Source organism: Hetaerina americana, unplaced genomic scaffold (assembly GCF_022747635.1).
Source record: "Hetaerina americana unplaced genomic scaffold, ioHetAmer1.1.p SCAF_7, whole genome shotgun sequence".
Lineage (NCBI taxonomy): Eukaryota > Metazoa > Arthropoda > Insecta > Odonata > Calopterygidae > Hetaerina > Hetaerina americana.
Window position 1 is genome coordinate 86448248 of NW_027287316.1, and position 19768 is coordinate 86468015.

Sequence of the window (19768 nt, forward strand, 5' to 3'; positions counted from 1 at the left end):
CACAATAGTTTTGATTGAAGGAAGACCTCATTGTCTTCTGGAATTGCTTTTCTGAAAAACTTTGCATTTCACTCACTCACATGCTTTAAGGATGTCATCATTTAACTCCCTGACCCATTTTGAATGTTTTGTCTTTCATAAATGGAGTCCTTCCTCTGAAAAAAATGATCTCGGGGTCACTCACTTAAGTCCTGAAGCCGAAGACCAAAACAACAATTTTAAATATTCAAAACAATTTATTAACAAAACCTACATAATAGAAAACAAGAAACAGGAAAAATATATATAATATTCAATACTTCAAAATTATATAATATGTCCAGTTCCATGAATGCAAAAAATACATGGAATGAATGCTTCAATGAAATGAATTTTAATGAAAGGAAAACTTAACTTTAATTACACTAATTTCTTTGTAAATGAAAGCATTTACATCACCCCTTCCCATTTTGGTGGAAAAATAAGGCAGTTCTAGCATCTGAAAGTCATCACATCCATGTTTTAATACTGCCAAAATATTCTGCCATTGCATGTAAAGGGCGTAAATTTTAATTCATGGACATTGGTTAATCATCATAACTAATTCATGAAAAATGCTTTTACATTACTTATAATTCTGCTAGTCTATTCAACAACATTTCTGTAGGAATATTTTCTCCTAGTTGACTTTGGTCAGCGAATAGATGAAAATGAACTCTTTCATTCATTACTGATGCTGTAATGTATTCACTTTGGATAAAATTAGCGGACTTTAATTCAGCAGTTGGAGTGCTCGTCCTTTTCATCAAATGCCGTCTCATTTACAGTTATCCAGTCTCCAACACATTCATCGTGGCATTTTGTTCTGAGGGCTGCTCCATCAGACTGGAAAGAAAGAAGCAGATATATTTTCTCAATGCATAGGAAGGCTTGCATGAACATTAAATTAGGAGAGCAAATATTTTAACAGGCAGAACACTCCTCTTATTTGGGAAGTATATTTGAAGTCAATTTATCCTCAAATATTTGGCACGATAGTAATTTTTCACTCAGCAATTAAACCCTGACTGTGTGAGCATGACCTTCATTACACTTACAAGGCTTCTGTGCAAGGAGTGATGTCGTTGTTCATGGTCAAGCGTTTCCATTGGAGGCGCAGTTGTGGGAGCACCGGCCTCATCTTGCGACCAGTCACGTTCTTCACCAACCAGAAATTCGGTTCCCTCGTTGATGTTATCACATTCGTTGTCGATGGAGCAGTTGGTCGTACAAGATGAGTCGTATGAAGCAGATGCAAAGGAGGACCCCCCATTTGCCCTTCCCAGGATTCCGAATTGGCTCACCGATTCACTCCACTTCCTGGCCATCCTCTTGGTGCCCTGGATGAACTCGCTGTGTGCAATGGCCTGGGCTAGAGTGTTGCTCCCTTTCACAGTCTTGTTTGGGGAGCCCCAGCCGCCACGCTGCGAAAGCTTGGCACCGGTGGAGGACGTGGAACCTGCAGGTGCTGACATCTGCCTCCCAAATCGAGGGAAGTGCGTCATGTTGATTGCCTGCAGATTGATGCCGTCATCATTGCTGTTTGTGTTTTTCGGTGAGCCGCAGTGTCTCTCATCGTCCTCCGTTCCGCTCTCGATGCCATCAAATCCAACTTTCTTGCACCTCCCGAGTGAATCGGGGGACTTGTCAACCTGAGGAAACATGAATAGGATGCCTCCAGCACCACCACTGTTAAGAGCATCTTTCTCTGCTGAGACATCGGATCCCTCTTTCTTTGTCTGGGACTTGTTGCCTTTGGTCTTGGGGCTCTTTCGGCTGTGGAACCACTTCTTCGTCAGCTCAGCCCTAACCTCGCCATTCATGAAGCAGTAGAGGACTGCGATGAATAACCCCTGAGAAAGGTGAAATAATGAGATTAGTTAAGTGGATTTTCAAAAACATTTCCACCCTAATACAAGGGGTCATTTATTTTTCTATCCTTCTATTGGAAGAAGGGCAATTTTTCAATTTAAAAAAGTGCATGTTTGAAGGTGGTGTGTGATTGCATTTCATTATACTGTTCTCTGTTGGTATGCCTAATGATGGAATTGGCTTGGTAAGCAACTGTGTTGGCGCATTTGTGGAAAAAAACATTGAGAGCATTTCAAATGCTTATGAAATGATAGCTGAGCTACAATGAAGTTGCGGGATGAAATCTGAACTAAGGAAAAGTGGGTGAAGGAACTGAGAGGTGGTGATAATGAGGGTGGGTTTGATTGGAAGGTAGAATGCTGGTCTCCTCTACTTTCTCCATGAACTTCCTCTTGAAGCAGCATAGAGGAAGGAAGATGATATATTCCAAGCCCATGGCCTCCGCAGATGCAATCCTAAATAGTTGTCGAGGACATAAATTTACCTAGAGACTGACTGAGACTAAAATAAACCTTTGACAGGTAAGTATCCTTGAATGAATGTGCTGCCATAATTAGGTTATTTATAGATTTCTATTTGGTCCTATTTCAAATTTTGACGTGCAAACTGAAATTATGAAAGCAAGCAAATAACCCCCCCCATTACAGGCCAGAGCCTCTTCAGTCTGGTGATGATAATTTAGGTTAATGCAAGGTGTAGCTAGCTATTGCTATTTCAAAAAGTAATCCTTCATTGTCATCTGCCTATCATGATCTTTCATTTTCCCATGGAGTGTGGGAAATCAGAAAAAATGACTATCATTGCTTTGTCCACAAAAATTAACTGAATTACTTAATGCAATTGAAATCAATGTAAATTTATGAATAATGTAGAGTTGAGTGCGGAGATTTAAGGGCTTGGATATAAGTTATGATGGAGTGGTGTTTTTGACATTTGCCCTAAACAAGTCATTTAAATCTACGATATTGTACAAAAATTTAGTATCGAACGTAAATTCCATGAAAATTTCTCTCTAATGATGGAGCAAATGGGATCAGTATGCCAGTCAAGTTGTACTTTCATATCATCAGTTTGCTGTTGATCAACATATTATGCAAATGGAAAAAGGAAATTTGCATATGAATGAGAAAATGAAACAAGCTCAGTATTTACCTGCAAGGATGCAAAAAACTGATCACAGAAGAGCCATATTATCTCGACCACTTGGTTTACTCCCATGGAATAAGACATCCCAAGGAACACAGTATAGTGGACACCAAACAGTGGTACAAGCACCAGAGTAGATTTGGCCCAGCGTCTGTGAAAGAAGAAGTAAGTATGTAGTTTCAAAGGGCTGTGTGCCAATGATGTAGACATTTAATGAGTTGAGAACAGCTATTCTACTAGTCGTTTTGATTTCATGAAAACAGTGAATGAAGGTATCAAATGGTGATGTTTAATTGTCCATATTGAGATAAAATCTTTAGCCATCTGTAAATACTTTTCATACATTTCTACTGATTAATATACTAGGTAATGCTAAGTGGAACTAAATAGTTGTGGCAGGTGTTTTATAATGTGAATGTTAAAACTGGTCTCGTGGCCAAAGTAGGAAGTTAGGCTTTTAATAGACGCAGGGGCTTAGCACTGCAACATTCCTGAACATTAAGTAGCACCATACTAAATGCACTAAAACAACATAATACAACGAATAATTTTTCAGTTTCACACGCCCTTGCTACCTTTCATTCATCCTATCAAACCCAATCTTCTCCTCCCTCTACCTCATTTAGCTAAACTTCTACCATCCATGTCACAGTCTTCAATATCCTTTGCTTCCTGTTAGATTATTAATTATATTGATTTTGAAATTTTTACGCTGCCTAGGGCGGATGTAAAAATGACATGGGACAAATGCTGAATTCTGTTTTAAGAATTGTATTGCAGTAATAGCAAAATCAGATTTTGAATATGACTAATGCCTGAGCCATATTTGTGGAAAGCAAAGAGCAAATAGAAATGAGGTAAAGGAGAGAGCATGTCTGCTGATTAAATGCCAACCCCAAACCACGGTAGGTGTAAAACCAAAAAGTATTTTTAATGGGTGAGGACTGCAAAGCTGACCTCTCGTACAGAACATTAAATCCCACAGTCAAGCTTGAGGCAAGTTCTTTGACAAATGCAGCCTGCTTTTGCCGAGAGGGATTCGGTTTGTGCTTAAAAAATTGGTAACACTCTTTAAGGGGAGCTATCAGTATAGGTAATGCCATCATGTCCTCGTGTCCATCAACTGACCAGTAGACTACAGCTAATGGTAATATTGATGGGAGCAACGCATTGAAGTTCCCTGGACACTTTTCCTGAGTTAGTGATAAAATATAAACCATTGAATATTTCTGGGGCTGGAAATGGCCAAAGACGTTCCCACTTCATTAGAATATACACATAAAATAGTTGTAAGGAAGATATGGCTTCACTTAAAGTAGATCTGTACCTGAACTTATACTTCCTGGTCTCTTCAGAAATGGATGATTGTAGCTTAAGAAACACCACTCGGACAATATTCAGAAACATGACAAAGTTGATCTGAAAAGATTTAAAAACAGTTACATACTTGACAAGTTCTTGAGTGATCTGTAGAGGTGAAGGAAAAATGATTAAAATTACAGCTTATTTATGCACCATTCTTTGATTGATGGTTCATGTATTATGCCATTCATCAAATTTGCAGTATTCAGGCCGTACCTATGTCTCACCCATAAGAACCTCACATCCTTGGCACCAAGCAAACATAAACCCTAATTTTAGCCCTTATTGTGTGTCCAAATCTGTCAAGTTTTCTAACTGGCCGATTTAAGTGTGTCCTTTATTGTTCCCAATATATTAAGCTGTGGTTTTTGACTTGGAACTATGCAAATTTACTTCATAGTAAAAGCATGTTTGCCAAGAAAATGAATTTGAAGTATATTGAAGCTAGATTAACTTTTTAAAAAGGATATTTATGTACCATGATCACTGTCACTGAAAACAGCAGCATGAAATGGGAAAATGGGTTTCACAGAAAATTTCAAGCATTAAATCTTATGAACTACAGAATAATTAACTTTCCAGTGGTTAGAATTGAAGTGCCTTTCCATGGATTAAGAAATGGTACTTTAGAGAATTTATAGATATCCTTAACATCCAAATCCATCGTGAAACACAGTATTAGGCAGAATAAATGAATACTCACAAGTATTGTTGCAATAATAGGTATCCTAATTACAAGGAAAAATAGTGGATTTTCATTTGTTGTCCAGCAGAGAGTGTCTTCTAATACTGCTCGTAAAACAATCCATGGAACTACAACCAGGACAGGAAACCCTGTGAAGGGAAATTGCATAAAACAATACATATGACACAAATTTTCTTTCTCTTCTCTTTTGCTTTCATATTTTTCACTTTCACTGATGAGGTCATGGGTTAAAGGGTGCCTCAAAATATTGCAAATGGACTTTAAGGCACTTCACAGTTGAAAAACAGTTAGAAGATATACAGGTATAACTCTGAGAACATGGTGTGTTTCACAGTGATGATAATGGCTCCCCATCTAGGCATCATGCCTTTCTTAGGCAACCATCCTAGGGACATGCAATGGAGGTTAGCGAAGCTAAATATGAAGCCTGAGTCACCCCAGTTGGCTTTTTTGTGTTTGGCTGGTTAGTTGAAACTATGCTCACATACTTAGATGATATCAGTTCTTTTGTTATTTCTCAGTTAGGCTGCAATTCATTTTACAGTGATTCCTGTAATTCCCGTAATTTTTTGCTTAATTTTGCAAAGGTGAATAATCAAAAGAGTAAGTCCCAACTAGTTTGATTGAGTAATATAACATATATTCTCAAATGCACTGTTAGGATATCAATACAGGGATTGATTTGAAGTAGCGATTCAAAGTGTATCCTGTTGCCTGCCAATGTCTACTCTCAATCATAGCTCCTTGTGCCATCATTCCCTATTGCTTGCTTCTCCTAATAAACGTACATACAACCTTCATCTGTTATTCTTCCCATCCATCTTTCCTTCAGTTTTGGTCTTCAGTAGGCCCTACTGTTTTTGTTTATGTCCAGTTAGTTTCTTCTCATCTTCTTGTGTTATAATCCATGCGCTGCTCCCTTGACCCACTCTTCAAAGAATATCTTCATTTTTGACTTTTTCTTTCATTTTATTCTTCTACAGCGCCATAATTCCATTGTCTCCAGTTTTCTTTCCTCTGCTGCCCCTCTTGATCACTCATCACAGAAAGTAGATTCCATGCATATTTTGTACGCCACCATTTAAGATAGGGGTTGGATGGACAAAGACTGAACAGCAATATATTTATTTGTCTCTCCCAACAGCAAAAAACCTGATACCTAACACAACAATAAGCCCTTTTTCAATCCTGAACACTTCCTTCCTCCCCGCATGCCATCCAACATGCCCATCCTTTTTTCATCCCCCTTCCTCGCCTGTCTGGCATCATCCCCTTCTCCATAGTCTTCGGAATTCCATCACCAATGTTACCAATGAAAATGGTCTGCATTCACCATTCTTTGCCTCTTTCGGACCTCTCCAAACAACTCCCTATCCTCCCCCACCATGCCATCTATTTCTTTTAAGTTTTAATTCATTGCTTCATCATATATACGCTAGCACTATTTACTGTGAGACATTTTTTCTGATAGAAAGTCTTTTTAGTCAATGCTGCTATGCCTGCATTCATTGGTGTGCATCCGAAAAAATATCCAGCCACCGTCGGGATTCGAACCCAGGCTAAAGGGGTGGTAAGCCAATTGACTAGACACCACATCAATGTAATCTCTGAAAGTTGTTCCTTTGGTCCTGAGCAATGGAAGGCTATTCGGTCAATGAGCATTGTATTTAAGGAGCTCTTACTACTTAGTAGTAGTAGTTTTTAGGGGAGGCGACCGACAGCTGAGGCCATTTGCGCCATTACGGATGGATGCATGGGAAAGGAGGAAGGGGGGGAGAGAAACCCGGTGTCGGTTCTCTAATAACAAAAGGCGCCAAGGGGTCATGCACCATTTTAACGTCGCATCCGACGGACAGCGTGCTCTCCATAAAGCACCTCAAGTACATATGGATCGGAATACCACTGAAAAATATCTACCGGTTCCAGGATTCGAAGCCTCTTGGTGGGAAGCCAGTACCATCGCACCATCCCAATCCTCACACTAACTCACTACATGTATGTAAATGAAATGAGGAATTAATCCTGGAGTGTCAAAACAGAATTGTCACTTACCCCACCCTAGAATGACATAGAGGGTGATTGAACTTGTGTCGGAGAACAATGCCATAAATATCAGGTTGTGTAGATATAGGCCTTCCATTAAAACCCATGAGTAATTTGCCATGATGAAGAACTGCCATAAGCTGACCACCATCTTGCACTCCCAACTATGCTGAAAGGGTTGGGAAAGCAAGAATTAATGCTCCCGAAAATGCTTAAGTATTACAAATAGGATGCTTTTTACACATTTCACTCGTGTTACACTCTTCAGATGAAAAGTGTGCTTCATCTGTTGGCCAGTGGCCGGTGGTTCAGAAAACCTCGCCTTATCACAAGCACAAATTATTTTTTTTAGAATATTCAGATATTACTTTTGTTTTTATGGAATTATTTGGAAATTATCGTGAGTTGTGATGGGATTACGTCTGATTTGGTGCCCTAGATCACGTCGGGAATCGTTTAGAGCTGTTATGAATGAAATTTCTCTCTTCTACTCGACATTTAAGCTTTTGATTTTGAAGCAGAGGGAATATCAATCACATACTTCGTGAGGATCTCACATTAGCACATTATTACACTGGATGACCAGGGAGTGGACAAATCGGGAAACCCGGTGGAAGACGGAATTCGCGCGAGTGTTTCGCGCAGAGTAAGACATTTTTTCACAGGCATTGAAGAATAACTTAATTTGAAATATCATTCGGATTTAAAACAATGGATGTATCGAAAATTGATGATTTTCTCAAATGAGCAAATAGTCTTCGCAGATTTTTAAAGTTGGCGTACGACGCTTCTACGACCCAAATGATATTTATTTTACTTTTAGACAACTTTTCTACACTGCTGAAAATGGAGAATCGCGTTTTTTCAATCATCTCGATGCACATAGCGATAATTTTAAATGAATCTTTCCACCCCAGCCACAAAAAAACGATCGATAGTCTTCTAGAATAATCGGAACTGTTTTTGTTACACTATACCCTTTCCGCGGTTGGGTGTTATGATAGCAAGCAGCGCCTTTGCCCTCGTGACTTACCGCGATCGGTGGCATCCGTTGGCGTGGGACGAAAAGTTCTCTGATGTGATACTCGGAAATCTCACGATATGTTACAGGCTTTAGCATGTTTGAATTATGGGGATACACTTTCACGTTACCATTAAAACATCTCCATATTGAATCATTAGAATCAATATTATATTATGAAGATGTACTATCCATTTAAATATATTGTTTTTTAACATTAATTCTGGCGGAATTAAACACAGCAATTTTCTTCCTACTAATAAAATGTATGCATTCATTACGTCGAATATGAGTTTGAAAACAGTAATTTATGAATGCACTTACAGAATCATTCTTTTAATGGTTTTTAGACATTAATTAAAGGGTTAGCTAGAGGTAGGACGCATGCAGCTCAAAAAACAGCTGAAACTGACAATGCCAGTCCTATGAGTCACAGTAATGACCTGGAAAATGATGAAATTCAAGATAACTTCTCAACTAAAATCTATTGGGTGTATTGACTTATTGTTTGGTGGTAGGCAGACTCGTTGCCAGAGCTTACACGCAGCCTTTGGTCGAGAAGCGCAGTAAATCATGCTACGCCATTCTTTCAGCTAAGCATTCAATTGAGAAAAGAAAATTTTCCATGCGCTCCCAATTAAGATATGAATTCTAAGCGCATGCTTTTCCACTGAAGTGGAGAGAGAGTTAACACCGTTTTTCAGAGGTGCGTAGAGAAACATTTTATCGTGGCCTTTGAGTTCTATATGTTACTTTTATATACGTATTTAAGCTCATTTCAATGGAAGAACCATGTCGCGACTCTAAATCAGGAGTAACAGCATTCTTACCTGGCCTTGCGAGAAGACGAACGTGCCGCCATTCTGCTTGATGACGTCGTAAGACAGGCCGATGCCCTCGATGAACAAGGAGTCCTTGAGCAGGGACATGAAGGCCCTCATGATGAAGGAGGCGAACAGGTGCATGTGGAGTATGTTGCGGGGGCAGCGCAGCTTCCTTGGCGCCAAGAGGAGAAGATTAGGGATACTTAATTGGCGCCTTCAGAGCGATCATTATTCATGCACTTTCAGGGTTTCACTTTTGGAAGTTTGCATGCACCGTTTCTATATCCCTTCAATAGTCAGTCTCATGACTCACTTTGTTAAACTTGGAATTGGAAAATATTGGTACATAAATGTAAGCACGTGTCCCCTGGGGTGACGTGAGGGGGCGTTTGTATTAAAACAAAGCGAAATTATTATTATCATCCAAAGTTATATTTCAAAGCGGACATTTTTTCATATTTTAAATTGATATTTCATGCGTCGTTCACGAGATCGAAATACTCTTTTGAAGGGCAAATTACGAGAAAATAACAATCTTATATTTTGACATTATTCGATGACATTTTAAGAATACCTGGAATCATTAGACTCAAGATCAGAGCCAACTTAGCAATTGTATTTGATGTGGCCATCGGAAAAAGATGGTATTCATTCAAAATTCCTGGCTCGCCAATCATGGAGAGAGAAATTCGGCAGGCCTTCCCCTTAAATCAGGACAGAGAGAGTACACACGAAGGATTACTTTTGGCCTTTGATTAATATTTGTGCTCTTCACAATTTTGAAGAACTAGGATCTTCAGGAAGTTGATTAAGGGCCGATGCACGAAGGTGGTTTTAGCCAGCAAATGGCAGTTCCAGTATTAATGATGGGCAATCATCATTGGCCTTACCCTGCGATTTTTAGTATTGGTCAGAAGCAGACCTTTTGTTATCAGTCACGACTTTCGTATTGAATTTGGCCCTCCACTTTCCGATACGTGGGAGGCTAGGAGGTTGAAGGAGGTGAAATGATAAAGTGGAAAATCGCACTCGTCGCCCCATTCTTAAAAACGTAAATGAGGTGGAACGAACCTTTATATTTACATAAGGATATCGTGAAAATCCCTCTCATTCTAAATTAATGAGCCTCATGTTTGGATTAGCGACACGCACTTCCGCGTCACAACTCGAGACCACTTATTTACACAAGAAACGATTGACGACATGCTGTAGTACTTCCTGAGTGCCATTTATCGTCCTTCGCTCTCATGGCTGGCGACCTAACACTAAATACCCTTGCGGTGCTTATAGGGTACATAGGTCCAATGAAGTGACAGAGGTGTTACTTCTCCCCTGACCAAAACTCTGTGTTATGTGAAAACTGTGAAAGGTTTTAACTTTAGAAAACTACCGTGTCTGTCACTTCTTTGAATTTATATTAATTCCACAAAGTTACACCTGAAACGGCTTAGTTTAAGGTGCGGTCATTTCAACCCTTTGAACAAATTATGAATGTGTGTCTAGAGGGACAGGTATGAGAATAATGCTCAAATTATAATTCTAAATGCAATTGCGCTTTTCATAACAATTACTGCTTAAGATTATTAAATCAAACTAGAGGTAAGGCATATACTTACTTGATGGACGCCATAATGACGAAAGCCAAGACTAATGAAATTAACGAGACGCTGTATCCAAATCTCGACATAGATTTCACCACCGGAACCCATTTCTGAAATGAAAAGCACAAATGTATATCACTTAGGGAGCTTGAGAGTTGTGAATATTACCAACTACAGTAAACAACCCGAAGGAATTTTTTCGATTTAGAGTTAGAGTTCAGCTAATACTAAAGCGAGTGGAATTCAAATTTACGCATCATAATTTGGTTTTGGGACCATTTCGCTTATCCCTGTGCCACTATTCGGTTACCACGGGTAGATGTGGTACCCAAGAAGAATCAGACGGCTCAGGTGAAGTTGAAGGGGTCCAGAGGCGACACCTGGAGTCGAACGTGAAGGATATATCTGTATTAATGACTTGATTTATTATCACTATTTCCCGTGAAGTACCTAATTGGCATCCACCTATTCCACTTCCATCTCGTCCTTCAACGGAGTACGTTTCACCGGTTTACAAGTGGTGATCAAAAAAAGACAAGCCCGATTTTATTCTGCGCAAACCGTTCAACGGATCGAAACGAGACACAGTGCGCCATCTAGCGACATACCTAGCGACTAAAACGAGAGGTGTTGCGTTTGTTTAGTCGAGTCGTTACGCAGCAGTACTGGTACGTGTCTTAACTTGTTCGTCACCGCGTGCAACGGCAGCAATGAAGGAGCTGGAGGAACAGCGTGTGTACGCAAAATTTTGTTTCAAGCATGTCAAAAGTGCTACGGAGACATTTGGAATGATTCAGCAAGCCTTTGCTATTGAAGCTATGAGTCGAAGCCAGTGTTTTGAGTGGTACAGTCGTTTCAAATCGGGCAGAACCTCGACAGATGAAGATTCGCGAGCGGGGCGGCCTTCCACTTCGATGTAACCCAACCAAGTCACATTGGTGAACGATTTGGTGCGGGTAAATCGCCGTTTAACTGTTAGGGAGATAGCCGAGGAAGTGGACATTAGTTTTGGATCCTGTCAGACAATTTTGACAGATATTTTGGGCATGACGCGCGTCGCATCAAAATTCGTCCCGCGGGTGTTGACTGATGAATAAAGACAAAAGCGTGTGGACTTTTGTCAGGAACTACTGGATCAAGCCAATGCCTACCCAGAGTTTCTTAAAACCATAGTGATTCTGGTTTCTTAAAACCATCCGGTTTACGGTTATGATGTTGAGACAAAGACCCAGTCTTCTCAGTGGAAAGGTCCTCATTCTCCGCGGCCAAAGGATGCTCGCATCTCTCGGTCCAATGTGAAGGTCATGCTGATGTGTTTCTTCGATTGACCAGGGCTGATGCATTACGAATATGTCCCTCAAGTTTAAACCATCAACAAAGATTTAGAGGCTATGAAGAGGCTGAGGGTCGCAGTGAGCCGAAAGAGGCCGGACATGTGGAGAAACAATGCATAGCGTTTCCACCACGATAACGCGTTGGCTCACACGGCGCTGATCGTGACAGGGATTTTCGCCAGCACCGAAATTCCGTGATCCCGCAGTCACCCTACTCTCCAGAAGTGGCTCCATCAGACTTTTTTTTGTTTTCAAAGTTAAAATAAACCTTGAAAGGGCACCGATTCGACTCTATTGTGGACATTAGAACTAATTGTACGGGGGACCTGAAGAGGATCCCTAAGGCATGGAGACATATTAGGGCAATAAGGAGGGGGGGCCGTTCTTTCCATGCCTCGGATTTGTTTTACCAGGAAGATCCGCTATTGGAGATTGACGCATTTTTTGTGAAGCTGAGGGTGCCCCGACTCTAGGACTCTGTGCCCCAGAGGATCACTGCCCCAAAACATCTGCGGGCCAGTCTATCGTTGGCGTCCGCCGCGCCTTGACCTCATCTTCAACGTTCTCATCATCCCCTCGGTGTTTGCTGCCAAGATGAGCTCTTAGTGGGACAGGTCGTCTGTCACTTAGCCCCAATGGTATGTCGCTGGAACTCATCTCATTTCTTTATCGGTGCCCTAAAAACCTGATGCACGAAGTTGTTTGGGGATTTGTCTCAGCCGCGTTCAACGTCCTCATCATCCGCGAAATGCTTGTCAACACGGGGAGTCCTTAAGCGGACCAAACGGGTTGAGTCTCGCTCGCTGATGAGTTTGGGGGGCGGGCAGTAATAGGGCGATCGAAGTTAATGGACTAATCCGTCAACTCTCTTCTGGGTTTATGTAGACGTAAATTGTTTCGGGGATTATTTTCACTCAGTAATTCTTGGAAACGGTGTTGTTTTCAAGTGGACCATGTTGCTATAATACAGGGTCTGTCCCAAAAGTAATAGAACTTATTTTTCCCCGGATAGACGGACGGTCGGGTGGCGGTTTCTCTGACTAGGTTCAAGGGCTGGGAGCATCAGGAAAGGCCGGTGGCAGTTGGCTCCCAGCCTTTGCGGAGTGCGGATCGTTCATTTGCGAAACCTCTATAACGTTATCTCATTATAATTCGTCATGAACCGGTTATTGTAATAACGCTACGCCATCAAATTTTGTGTGAAACTGGAAAAACCGGGAAAGGGACCAATGGCCAGCTCAAGGTAGCCTATGGTGATAATGCCATGGGTAGATCGGTTGGGTGTTTTTGAGAGGCGCAAGTTGCTTCAGGCTCTGTTTAAAATATAGCAATAACAATGGTTATTTTTCTTGGACTCTTTACTATTTTACTCTTTTGGAGCAGAGTACAGGGTATGATTATAAATAAAAAGACGAAGTAACTCGATTACGCACATCTGAGGCGAACAGACGATAACATAAAACTGGCAAAAATATACAAATTCGTAGGCAGATGAAGACAATCAATTAGGTCATATAAATTTTAATAGAACGTATATCTGAATTTGTAAGTAGTAGTAGTTACTTGGTAGTATATAGCGATAGCTGAGGTCATTTACGCTATTAAGATTGGACAGGAAAGGATGAAACGTAGAGAGAAACCCGGCGTCGGCATTACCCTACTCTTTACGAGAGACGCCGAGGGGTAAAACAGTTAAACATCCCGTCCGACGGACGGCGCACTCTCTCAAAGTGCCCTCCAAAATGTACCTCAAGTAGGGGTTACCGCACCATCCCGATCCCCTGGATTTGACGGTGTTGGGCGAGGAGGGGGAGTAGTTTCTTCAGGGTCCGCCGTATCTACCGGCTTTGTTTGACGAATCCCTGGCAAATGTAGCGTGACAACCTGGAATGAGTGAGCCAAGCGGGAGAGGGACGGAAGAAGTATCCCGCGGGGAGGCAAGGGTGGGTGGGTGGGTTGGAGTGGAGGGCCGTCCGTATGGGAAAGGCACGTCGAAATTGAGGCAGTTTCCCGTCGCATTCAACGCCAGAGTCGGTCGCTGAGGGGAGGACTTCCGGAGTGATCGGAATGGTGCGGCGCCAGCTCACTTGCTTCCCACCCAGAGGGCACGGGATCGAATCTTGGAGACGATAGATCTCTTTCAGTGGTATCCCGATTCCTTAATACTTGAGGTGATTTGTGGAGAGCACTTTGCGTGAGTGTGCCGTCCGTCGGATGGGACGTTAAATTGTGTGTGATCCCTTGGTGCCTTCCGCTATTAGAGTAGGCTAATGCCGATGCTCTCTACCCTTCCTCCTTTCCCATCCATACCTGATGACGCAACTGACCTCGGCTGTCGATTGCCTCCCCTACACACTATTTATGGGTTTTTACTGGTTGAGCAATGCCACGCTCTCCCTAGCTTTTCCCACAAACCTCATTCTTTGCTTAGAATTTTATTGTTCTCCATCTTCACTGTCATTTACTTAGAGTATGTGTGTACGTGTAGGTGTATACTTAATTTATATATGTATATATGAATGCTTTCCCCTCCCCGGAATACAGCCTCGACGTGGTGGAAGGGCTTGTGCGTTCCGATGAGCCCTAGAGCTGTGCTGGCGGGAGTAAAAATAATTGCTCCTGGTAGGGTCACTCATGCCAGATAGGTCGAAGGTTAGGAGCTAGACGAAAGGTAGTCCACGCAGCGTCTGTTCCTCAGTGAGGCGACTGCAGTGGCGTCTGACCCCAGAGGGACGGCCAATAAATGATGGTGTCACGTTAAAAACACTGTTGAGGAAGGCAACGGGAAACCACCCCAATTATCATTCCCAAGATAAATATGATGGTCACTACAGAGAATATGATTCCTGGCAACTACGGGCCTCGACCCAATCGGCCGTGTGTCGTGCCCGGCAGCGGGGGAGGTAAGGCTTCCGCGGTCGTTATCCCACAAAACCCTTGCAAGGGAAAACCGGCAGCAGCAGGACAGAAGGCGCAGGAGAAGAAGACCACATTGGTTAGAATAGGAACGTGGAATATTAAGACAATGATGAGGACAGGGAAACTGGAGAACATTGAATGAAAGATGGAGAGGGGAAAAATAGATATTTTAGGTCTATGCGAGGTGAGATGGAAAGATAGCGGGGATTACTGGAGTAATAAGTATATAATAATATTCAGCGGCGGAGACGAGAGCCAACGAGGGGTTGCCATAGTATTAAATGAAGAGGTAGGAAGAAGCGTAGTCAACATAGAGCAGGTAAAGGATAGAATACTACTAGTAGAGATAAAAGCAGAACCAACGAACTTGGTTATTATTCAGGTATACATGCCACCGAGGAATCATAAGGAAATAGAGGTCGATAGGATATTCGATCAGTTAGAGGACATAATCGCGTGTGTTCCTGCAGGGAAACATTTGATAGTGATGGGGGATTGGAATTCGACGGTGAGCGAAGAGATGGTGACGAGGTCGGGGACTACGGTTTAGGCACGAGGAATGACCGCGGGGAGAAAGTAGTTGAGTTTTGCAGGAGACAAGGGTAAGTCATGACCAACACTTGGTTTAGACACCACAAAAGACGCAGGTATACATGGAAAATGCCAGGTGACTCAGAAAGGTATCCGCTAGATTATATTATGGGTAGACACAGGTTTAGGAACAGTGTGATAAATCGCACAGCTTTCCGGGAGCAGATGCGGACTCTGACCACAATTTAGTTATTATGAAATCTAGCGTCCGTTTCAAAAATATAAGACAGGGGCAGCGAGTTAGAAAATGGAATGTAGAAGCATTAAATGGTTTGAAAAGGAAGGAATACAAACAGGCGGTAGAGGAAGTTATGGAGGATGGTAAAGGTCCGATACTATCGAAGAAAAATGGGAAAGTATCAAGAAAGTTACCCTTTCCCGATGAATTGTGTTCCCTAGCCTAGAGGTGGACCGTTCGGTAATGCGTGATGAGTATGGATACTCATCACCTCTTGCGCTCGTCAATGTCATCTGGGAGATGACCCTTTTATTTTGTCCGAAGTAGCTTCGTCCACAACCGCAATGAACCTCGTACGCTATGTTCTTTTCAAGTGGAGGCAGGTTCCATCCCTCGCTTTGCAATCAAATTACCTTTTTCCCCACGATATAAAAGTGAGTCGAAAAATTTCCCTTGTTCCTTGTTCCCTTGTTTCCCGTGGCAATGGAACCGGTGGACCCGTGGAAATAAGTCCGAAAGTGCGTGATGCATTGCATGGAAAGTTTTTGGCTCAAGTCCTGCCGCAGTGTCGGGGAATTAATTCATTCGGATTAGGCGACAGGAAGGATTGAACTCCCAGGCCCTCTTGGGTAAAATCATCTACACAACGAACGTCTTTGATGATGGAAACCTAACCTAAGTAAAGATCGGAAGAAAAATAATGGGGGATATGGAAAATTGGATGACGGACGGAGATAAACGAGAATTCAAAAGGGTCTGCGATGGTGTTTATAGAAAAGAGAAACCCTTGGATGTTTGCGACCGGAAATTACCCCCGCGAATAGGGGAAAAGTACTATTCGGCACGCGGGAGGATTGGGGACACGCCCCGGGGAAAAATACAGACGCGGTCGTGGCGCCTAATTTGTGTTGGCGCCGCTCTCGCCATCAGTCCCCACGGTGCGCCTCCATAAAGAGGCGCCAGGGGGGGGGAGGAGGGGGTGGAGGAAGCAAAGACGCGGGGGCGGCGGTGCGGACAAATGGAATATTTTTTCCCTTCCGGTCGTCATTTACGTGGGCGATGCTAATGCGCCGCCGAGAGCACTCTAATTTCACGGGAAATAATTTTACAACTGAGATAATTACGGGAATTCAAAAGACATATTTCTTCTTTCCTATGGACAAACGGAGGTAGAGAATGATGCCATCTCGATTCTTCTCATTCTGTATTATATATAGGCATGGATTATTCCAGGGCGTGGGCAACATTTAACATTAGCATTTACCTTAACACGAAGATCTAATGGATTTAGAATAATTAATGGCTCTCCAGCAGTGAATATTACTGGCGAAAGTAATGATGACTGCTTCTGGTCACCCATGCATCGGAGTAGGGGCTAGATGAGAGGTAGTGCGCACAGTTTCTGTTCCTAAGAGAGGGATGAGGGGTGGGTCCGACCCCAGTGGGGTGGCCAATACAAGGGATGGTGTCACGTGAAAAATACTGACACATTGAGGCGAGCCGCGGGAAGGCCCTTCAGGTCCACGACGCATGGATGGACTCAAATACGAGAGTAATAAAGTCAGTCGGTACGGATCAGTGCACGGGGCTGGGTGTCGTATTGGCCACGATTATAATGACCCAAGGTCAACTCGACAAAGCCATTGGACAACCTAATCGGCATCAATCAGAAATAAGGCAGAATCGAATCTTTGAATAGGGAGCTAGAAAATCAGGAAAATATTAATGATATGAAGTCGAGAGTGAAATCAAAAGAGAAGTTGAGGAAGGAAATATAGATGTTCTAGATTTATGTGGGAGAGGTGGTAGTATAGAGGGTAGAGCGTTGGACTTCGAACCGGAGGGTCCGGGTTCGATTCCAGGTGACGCCGCTGGGCCACCTCAACATAACAAAAACTGTGAGATTAATCGGGCACCAGAACTTACTGGAAAGCCATAGGCGGCCTCATAACCCCCTCCTTACTCTGGATTTGTTATTCTAACGCGCCGTTGGGCTTAGTTCCCGATCAGCCCTACCATCACCTTTCCCCCGCCACACGCCCTTGCGGCGGCTTGCGGGGTGGTATGTAGATGTAGATGAAACCGACCTTCGGGGTGATAACAGTGGTTAGTTGTTTAGATTTATGAAGTGGGAGACAACGGGTATTATTGGAGCAATATTTGCATAGCAACTCGGATGGTTCCGGGTCGGATCCTCGTTCGGATCGGATCACTCGTTCATTTTAAGTTTTTTGGGGCGGCACCACTGACGCGCTTCGCAAGAAGAGGTCACTTCCGGTGGGAAGATACTGAACACAATCTTATCAGTATATTTACTTTCAATAAAAAATGCTAAACAACTTTATGCTGCTCAGATTAATGTTTTTTAAGTTATCGCGCGCAAAAAAACTATCACAGACGGGCAAACATACCTCGTTCGGAATGTGATTTACACGTTTTTAGGGAACCTCAAAACGTATTTTCGTTGAAATCTCGATGGATGACTTTTCGTGCGAAAAACACTTCCGCTGTACTCCGCATAGAAAAAGAAAAAACGAAAAATGAAAGAGTGTTTTTGGATTGATTCGCGGCATTTATTCACGGGCTTTACTCTTTCTTCCCTTGCATAATTCGAAAACATAACGAGGACAGGGTCACGTGGCCAAACAACTGTGGCCGGAGACCCTGATCGTGATCTGACATCCCTAATTCATCATTTACAGCCGAAATGCTGCCAAACCCCCAGCAGCGGCTTGAAGGGTGTTTAGCGAAAACGTAGATTTATGAGGGAGAGGAGTTTGGCCGGAGGAATTCGTTGGATCGGTATTGGTCCCAGCCACAACAAAGGTGAATGCTGCTGTAGTATGTACGACCATAGGGCTATTGCTTTAACTTCACCCAGAGCGAAGGTTAGTGTTGTAAAGTGCTGAGGGTTTTTCAACCAGGAGAGAAGGTGAGCGTGGATGGTGTGCTTTCTGAGGTGTGAGAATATAAAAAAAAATAAAATGGACGGAGAGGAAGACAAACGATGAAATACGAGAATAGTGCGGGAGAGAGAAAGTTGTCGGATGGAACTCGTTCAAGAGATACGTGTACTCTATTTATTACTCCAGGATGAGCATTGCACGTGTCGTAAATTATATAGGAACTGTATGGTGAAGACATTAGGCCAGCAAAGTTCATCTACATCTACATCTACATCAATACCCTGCAAGCCACCAAAAAAGTGTGTGGCAGGGGGTGCAGGACCAGGAGGAAAGGGTCAGGGATGAGGGGGTTAGGGGTTTTCAAATGGATGGGGAAAGGTAAGGGGAACCTGCAAAAAAAAAAAAAAAAAAAAAAAAAAAATATATATATATATATATATATATATATATATACGAGGGTCATCCGGAAAGTAGTACCCGTTCGTGCCGCATGAAGTGCTGACGACGCGAGTAGCCGCTGGACGAGGTCAGATAGCTTCAGTGGCTTGTCTGCCTTCTCTGAGCCAAGTTGCGTGACGCTAGCATTGCCTGTGTTGTTTCTGTGATTGTTTACAATGTTTAAAAAAATTGAGAACGCCGCCAGTTGTGAAGTGAGGGCAGTGATTAAATTCCTCAATGCAAGAAACGTTCGCCCATGTGATATTCATCGCCAATTGAAGGAGGTGTATGGAGACAATGTAATGGACGAGTCGTCTGTTCGGCGGTGGTGTCGCAACTTCAACATGGGGAGGGGGAACACACACGACGATGAGCGTTCGGGAAGACCGTCTGTCATTACAGACCAACTGGTGAGCTCAGTTGACGAATTCGTGAGGAACGATCGGCGCGTCACAATTGATGACATCTGTGAGCATTTTCCCAATGTTTCTCGAACAATTGTTCATGAAATTGTTAAACACCATCTGCATTATGCAAAAATTTGTGCAAGATGGGTCCCTCGCGTATCTCAATGAGCTGGCGGCGAAGGACTATGCAGCAGGAATACAGAAACTTGTCACACGTTATGACAAATGCCTTAATTTGCTTGGAGATTATGTTGAGAAGTAGTTTAAAGTATCCTCTTTCAAATAAAATTTTTTATGTTTGTTAATATTTTCTTTTGTGTCTTTATTTCACGAACGGGTACTACTTTCCGGATGACCCTCGTATATATATATATATAAATATAATCGTATAACCCTGCGCAG

At 42.5% G+C, this 19768-nt stretch overlaps 1 protein-coding gene across 1 annotated transcript in view; it reads right to left on the bottom strand.

Moving 5' to 3' along the window:
• Nucleotides 1-257: 257 nt before the first annotated feature.
• Nucleotides 258-19768, bottom strand: part of LOC139696906 (uncharacterized) — a 121478-nt gene continuing 101967 nt past the window's right edge. Inside the window, exons 4-11 of the mRNA XM_071595787.1 lie at nt 10609-10703; nt 8999-9164; nt 7157-7316; nt 5102-5232; nt 4364-4455; nt 3043-3187; nt 1077-1871; nt 258-864 (exon numbers count right to left, since the gene is read on the bottom strand). Coding sequence (XP_071451888.1) covers nt 757-864; nt 1077-1871; nt 3043-3187; nt 4364-4455; nt 5102-5232; nt 7157-7316; nt 8999-9164; nt 10609-10703 — 1692 coding nt within the window. The 3' untranslated portion in view covers nt 258-756. The remainder of the gene's footprint in view (nt 865-1076; nt 1872-3042; nt 3188-4363; nt 4456-5101; nt 5233-7156; nt 7317-8998; nt 9165-10608; nt 10704-19768) is intronic.